Below are 7021 nucleotides of genomic sequence, written 5' to 3' on the forward strand. Positions count from 1 at the left end.
TCCAGGGCAGCTATGTAAATGCTGGGCATGGTAGGCAAAGGCATGTGTCTGCAGTGCCAGCAGCGGGAGCGGGCGCACAGAGGTAGGAGGGTCTCGCTGGCCAGCTGTTCTCTCTGAATCAATGAGCTACAGGTTCAGTGAGAGACCTCGTCTCAAAAGTGAGGTGGTGAACAATTGAGAAAGACACACAGTGTTAACCTCTGGCCTCCCTAGGGTCATGTATTTGAAATGTGGTCCCCTGCTGGTGACAGTGTTTTGGCAGTCAGTGGAAACTTAACTGGACTGTGGCCTCACTGGACTGTGGGTCTCTGGGGCCAGGTCTTGAATTATTTCCTCTCTGTGTGAACAGCCTCAAGCGCTCTCCCACCCAAGACTGAGCTGTTCCAGTGCTGTGCCCTCCCTGTCAGGAAGGATGGTCTCCTCAGATCTGTGAGCCTGGACAAACCCTTCCTCCCTTAAGTTGCGCCCACCAGGCGTTTAGTCCTGACCATACGAAAGCAGCCGGGAGGCACGTTTTCAGGGCCATTTCAGAAGGGAAAAGATTAGAACAAGGACTGGAAAGAAAGACAGCTGAGTGCCTGCATCGCATGTGCCAAGTCCTGGGCTCCACACCAGCACTCTATGTCCATCTGTCCACAAACCCTCCCACCTACCCACCCACCCACCCACCCACCCACTCACCCACCACCGTCCATTCTAACCAAACACTGAGAGTGGTATGGCACACCTATGGCAGTCTTACTACACATTAAAATAATTAAAACGTTAAAACGTTTCTCTCTCTCTCTCTCTCTCTCTCTCTCTCTCTCTCTCTCTCTCTCTCTGTCCGTGTGTGTGTGTGTGTGTGTGTGTGTGTGTGTGTGTGTGTGTATTTTGAGACAGGGTTTCTTTGTGTAGTCCTGGCTATCTGGAAACTCTCTGTAGACCAGGCTGCGCTCAGACTCAGTTATGCCTCTGGGATTGTAGGTGCGCACCACTAAATGCGCAGCTTAAAAATGTTATTATATTTTATGTGTGTGGGCATACTTGCATGTCTGTATGCATCACACATGGTGTGGAGGACAGAGGACAAGGAGAGTCATTTCTCTCCCTCCATATCATATGAGTCCTGGAGATTGAACGCAGGCTGCCAGGCTTGGTGGCAATCACCTTTACCTACTGAGCCATTTCGTCAGCCCCTGCACCACACTTTTCTTGTGCCTTAAGCTATCCCATATTGATCAAACAGTCTCACTATTTGAACTGTCTCCTTCATAAATGGGGGCTGGAGATACTGGGGTCACACAGTTAAGCCGTCCTTTCCAGCCACAGACAAGTGTAGCCTGGAGATGGGTCATCACCAGGTCCAAGACAAGGGCAGATGGCCTGGCGCATTCACAAAAAGGAAAGTGCATTAAAAATGTCAGTGGGAGGGCTGGAGAGATGGCTCAGGTTAGGAGCACTGGCTGCTCTTCCAGGGGTCCTGAGTTCAATTCCCAGCACCCTCATGGTGGCTCACGACCATCCGTTATGAGATCTGGTGCCCTCTGCTGGCACATAGGCAGAACACTGTATATGTAATAAATAAATAAATCTTTAAAAAAGTCAGTGGGATCCCCAAGACACATCCCCAAGTTCCAATGTTACCCCCAGAAAGGTACTCACAGTGGGATCCCTCACACCAGAACCCCAGGGAATGACAGGGACATGTGGGGTGGGTGCAGGCATGCACGTGTGTTATATTCATGTGTGCGTGCGCTTGTGTTATATTCATGTGTGCGTGCGCTTGTGTTATATTCATGTGTGCGTGTGCATGTGTGATCAGCCACTCTGGCAGGGACAGCCCTCTGGCTCCTATGGCCCCAGGTTGTCCCCTGTCCACCTGCCAGCTCTACATGGGTGATGGGGGACATCCTTCTGTATATATGTTATTGGTTGATGAATAAAACACTGATTGGTCAATAGCCAGGCAGGAAGCATAGGCGGGACTAGGAGACAAGGAGAATTCTGGGAAAGGTAGGGAGAGAGAGAGAGAGAGAGAGACTGGGAGAACACCACGGAGGGACAGGGAGGATAGAATGTTCCAGGTGTTCTCCGGTAAGATTAGGTCATGTGCAAATACAAAGATTAGTAGTTATGGTTAATAATTAAGACAGAGATAGCCAATAAGAAGCCCTAGCCACCAACCACCAGTTTTATAATTAATATAGCATCTGTGTGTGTTCATTTTTGGGCTGAAGCAGCGGGACCTAGCAGGACAAGCAAGACCACCAGCAACACATGGGAGAAGCCGTGGTCTAAATGTGTGGTTTCAGGTCTTCCTCTCTACCCCAGTTCCCTTCCCAGGCAGAGGTGGGTGTGGGAGGGACAGAGGTGGCAGGGCTCCCTGGAGAGAGGGCCCCTTTGCCTTAACCTTCCCACCACAGCTCCAGGGCGAAGGTGCAGCTTGAGCGCTGCCCTAGGCTTACCTGAAGGCCTTCAGACAGGCCTCAGGGATGTGTTCCTTGTCGAACTTCTTCAGAGCGTCTAGGAATGTGTCCACCTTGCCCATCATAATCTTTGCAGCCTTCCAGCTCTTGTCCTTGGGGATCTTGCCCCCAGGTGCCGTCAGGATCATGACAGCAGCTGTGACATTGACCACAGCATCTGGTGGGGAGCCGAAGGACTTCAGCTCAGTCAGGTTGTTCTAAGGGGACAAGAACATTGAGTGTCACCATGGGACTTGCTTGGCCACCCTTGCTCCTTTTTTTCTTTCTGCTTCCTCTGTCACCTTGTTCAAAGTATCCAGAGCCTCTTGTGCAGCTATCAGGGCTGGCTCTGCCTTGGCCAGGTCTGTTTCACAGGCCTTCTGTTTCTCAGTGACATTCTAGAAGGGAGACAAACAGGAAAGTTCAGGGTAGGCTGTTGAAACATCCACGCATCCACCCACCCACCCATCCATCCACGCATCCATCCCACCCATCCACCCACCCACCTACTTAGCCATATCCATCCATTCATCCACCCACCTGAGAAGGGTGGGCAGGGGGATTTGAGAATGAGGTGAACTCTCCTTCTAGCTACAGCCAAACCCCAGTAGTTCTGAGTTCTTGCCAAGAGACACCATGTATCTGTTGTCTGTGTTGGGTACCCCAGTCACTGGTGTCTCTTTGTGTGTGCTGACTCATAAGACCTGCCTCTCTTGCCCTGTTTCCTTGGTCCCTGCCTCTTGCTCTCAGAGGAGACCAACCATCTGCCAAGGGACATGGGATGCTCAACTGGGATTGGGTGCCTCTATCAGCTCCAGCTTCCAGGACTGAAGGGAAACTCCAACCCTTCCCCTCCCTCGTCACATTGTGCAATCCTTCAAAAACAGAGTTTTGGGACATGTCACCTAACCCTTTCATTGACACAAGTGGGCATTCAACTTGCTGGTGCACACAAGTTCTCATTACCCCACAGGGGCGCGCCAGTGCTTGCTCACTTATGACTGAAGTGTGCATAAACATTCACTCACCCACACACGTAGGCATGCTAGCACCCATTCACTCATGTGGGCACTCCTTTGCTTTCTCAGTTCGAAAGGACCCTTAGCCTTCTTGCAAAGTTCAGAGGTCAGAGCGGCTTGGTGTCTTTGCACGGGATTGGCAGTTGGGTGACGGGGGAGTGGGGAGCAGCCACCAGGCTCTGAGAATGTTGCTGGGCCCCAGGGGAAGGACAGAGGACGGTGTTTTCTCCCCAAGGATCCTTTAGAGACACCCATGGGGCATTACTAGGAAGGGGACATAGGGGGCAAAGACGGGCATTGGTGATGGGGCAACCCCTAGCTGTTTCCTAAAGCCCCTACCTGGGGCATTTGTGGATGGAGGGCTAGTGGGTGCAAAGCGCTGGGACATTAATACTTGTATGCTGTCATCAAGAAACAGGGTCACAAGGTTTTTGTCTGGTCATGGATCCTATGCCCAAACCTTGGGTACTATGTCACCCACTAGTTCAAGACCTAAGGACAGTTATGGACCATCCTGAGCCTCAGTTTCCCTATCTCCCTCACAGGCTTGTGGTTCTGTAGGTTAAAAGGAGAACAGGGCCCAGCTGGGTGTGACTCCATGGTTCAGCTCTGCTCAGTTAGCCTATGTGAGGCCCTAGGCTCAAGCTCCAGGCCCACCCAAACTAGAACCACACACAGAACCACAGCGTGACAAAGATGATGAAGCAGGTGAGGTGTTGCCTTGGGCAAGGCCAGGCTGGACTGGGTGGCAGCAGCTCCTGGCGACACTGCCGTGGAGGGGCTGCCTGTGGGGAGCTTGGCTGGCTGTGGGCATTCTCCAAAGAGAGACCTCTTAGGACCCAGCCTGCACGAGTGGAGGGCCTGCTTTCTCGGATTCCTTGGGTTGGGACGTTTGTCCTTGTACAAAGGTCTCAGGCCCGAGTCTTGTCTGTAGTGGCCTGTCTGTCTGTCTGTCTCTGGACCTCTCAGGGAGGCCCAGGGGACCCACCTTATTGATGACCTCGACTTTGATCTCCTCCTCGTCTGCGATGGCCTTCTCCTTGCTGACCTTCTCGGTCTCCACGCCTACCACCTGGATCAGCTTGTCTGCGTTCTCGTTCTTCTGTTTCAGCTCGGCCTCCTGAATTGCTAGCTTGGCCTTTAGGTCGTCCACCTGGGAAGGGAAGAGCCAGGAGAGGGCAGGAGCCTGCTGAGGACAAAACACTGCTTGCCATGGTTGGTGGAGGCCTCAGGTTCAGGAGAACGGCCTTGGTGGCTCCCAACTCCCAGTGACTCTGGACTCTTTAATATGTCAAAGGAAAGTTTACACTGAGCACCGAGTGTATGCGTGAAGCTATCCAAGACATATTCCTAGTGTGCAAGGGGTCAAGGTGACCAGATTAAAAAAATAAAACAAACAAACAAACAAACAAAAACCATGTCAACTGAACTGGAGGGTGGAAGGTGAACAAGTGTGTGACCCAAGCACTTGGGAGGCAGAGGCAGGGAGATTGCCAAAAGTGTAAGGCCAGCTTGGTCTACATAGCGCTTTCCAGGCCAGAAAGGACTACAACATGTACCCGTAATAAAAAATTTTCAGTTGAGAAACTGTTGAAGGTCTTGGGGTGGGGATAAGTGTTGGAGGTTCTTCAGGTTTGTGGATGAATGGAAGATTAGCTGAGACTGGGGATCAGAAACTCCTGGGAGCTGGCGAGAGGCCCATCTTAGCCCAACCGAGGATGGGGGAGGAGGCTGGGCTTCCTGGGAATCACGGCAGGGGGCTGTGGAGGTGCAGTTTAAAGCCAGGCAGAAACCTTGAAAATCAGCACACCAAGAATAGAGGAGAACAAAATAAGAGATACCATCAGAGAGGGAGCCAGTATAGGTTTAAAGAGAAGCTAGGCACTAGGAAATGTCCAGAGATTTACAAGGATGACACCAACTAACAATCTAAGCAACAGAAGAGAGGCTACCTTGAATGCCCTCCCCAGATAATGAGATTGATGACTAACTTACATGCCACCCTAGAGCCTTCATCCAGCAGCTGATGGAAGGAGAAGGAGGAGTGATGAGCAAAGGGTTCAAGACCAGGCTGGCGAAACCCACAGAAACAGCAGATCTGAACATCGGGGAGCTCTTGGCCCCCAGACTGATCACTGGGAAACCAGCATAGGACTGATCCAGACCTCATGAATGCAGGTGTCAGTGAGGAGGCCTCGGAAATCTATGGGGTCTCTTGTAGTCGATCAGTACTTATCCCTAGCATAGGAATGGACTTTGGGAGCCCATTTCACACAGAGGGATACTCCCTCAGCCTAGACACTCAGGGGAGGGCCTAGGCCCTGCTCCAAATGATATGACAGACTCTGAAGACCCCCTATGGAAGGCCTTACTCTCCCTGGGGGAGCAGAAATGGTATGGGATAGGTAGAGTGTTAGTGGGGAGCAGGGGAGGAGGGGAGGGAGAGGGAATGGGGATTGACATGTAAAACAATCTTGTTTCTAATTTAAATTTTTAAAAAATGGAGAAAAAAAAAAAGCCTGAGAACAGGGACCAGGCATAAGCAGCATGCAGAAATGACTGCATTTTCATGAGCTGCCTTACACAGGCTTCCCTGGACACAAGGCATACCACCATTTGTGGTGGCTTGAAAGAAAATGGCCCCGAAAGGAAGTGGCACTATTAGGAGGTGTGGCCTTGTCAGAGTGTGTCACTGTGGGGGTGGGCTTTGTGGTCCCTTTTCTCAAGTTTGCCTCAGTGTGACAGTCAGTTGACTTCCTGCTGTCTTCTGATCTAGATGTAGCCCGCACACTGCCATGCTCCCCGTCATGACGATGGCGGACTGAGCCTTGGAAACTGTAAGCCACCACCTCAATTCAATGTTTTCTTTGTAAGAGTTGCCCTGGTCATGGTGTCGCCTCACAGCGATAAACAACCCTGACTAAGACACATCACACATGCAGGGTATCCACTTTAGTTCTGATGTCATCAAGGCATTTCACATTTGAGTCAGGCTCACCCCACTGCCTGGGACGCCCAGCCCATCCCCCCATGTGCGACTGTCACCCGTGGGAGCCCTGTCACAGTGAGAAGTTTCTACAGCAGTGCAGCCGCCCAGATGCTCGCTCGGTTCCTACCTGAGAGGCCGTGCTCTGCAGTTTCATGAGGCCATTCTCCAGCCGCTCGATTTTGGCCACCAGTTCCATCCTCTTCTTGGCCAGCAGGTTCTGGTAGAGTTTGATCTGCTCCAGGAAGGTCTTGGGTGTGGTGTAGTTGTAGCGCCTCTCGATCGCCAGGTACAACTTGGACATCTCGTTGACGGTGGTGTGCACGTAGGCCATGAAGAGACTGATGGAGGTCTTCACCTCAGGCTGCAAGCCAGGATGGATAAGATGGGCTGGGCCGCTCATCTTGGGCCCCCAGGCAACACATCCCAGTCCTCCTGGGGCCCCCAGCCTCACCATGTAGGGCCTAGGAGAAGAAAGGCCACTGCAGGCCCCAGTATAGTCTCTCAGACCCTGGATGAGATGTACCAAGGCCTGAACAGTCTCACGCCGTTGAGAGACATGGGAGAGG

At 52.0% G+C, this 7021-nt stretch overlaps 1 protein-coding gene across 1 annotated transcript in view; it reads right to left on the minus strand.

Moving 5' to 3' along the window:
• Dnah17 (dynein axonemal heavy chain 17) overlaps window positions 1-7021 on the minus strand; it is a 110801-nt gene that overhangs the window by 25792 nt on the left and 77988 nt on the right. The window contains 4 exon segments of the mRNA XM_035448176.1: window positions 2448-2665; window positions 2750-2845; window positions 4455-4619; window positions 6583-6916. Of these exon segments, the coding sequence (XP_035304067.1) occupies window positions 2448-2665; window positions 2750-2845; window positions 4455-4619; window positions 6583-6916 (813 nt within the window).

Source organism: Cricetulus griseus, chromosome 7 (assembly GCF_003668045.3).
Source record: "Cricetulus griseus strain 17A/GY chromosome 7, alternate assembly CriGri-PICRH-1.0, whole genome shotgun sequence".
NCBI lineage: Eukaryota > Metazoa > Chordata > Mammalia > Rodentia > Cricetidae > Cricetulus > Cricetulus griseus.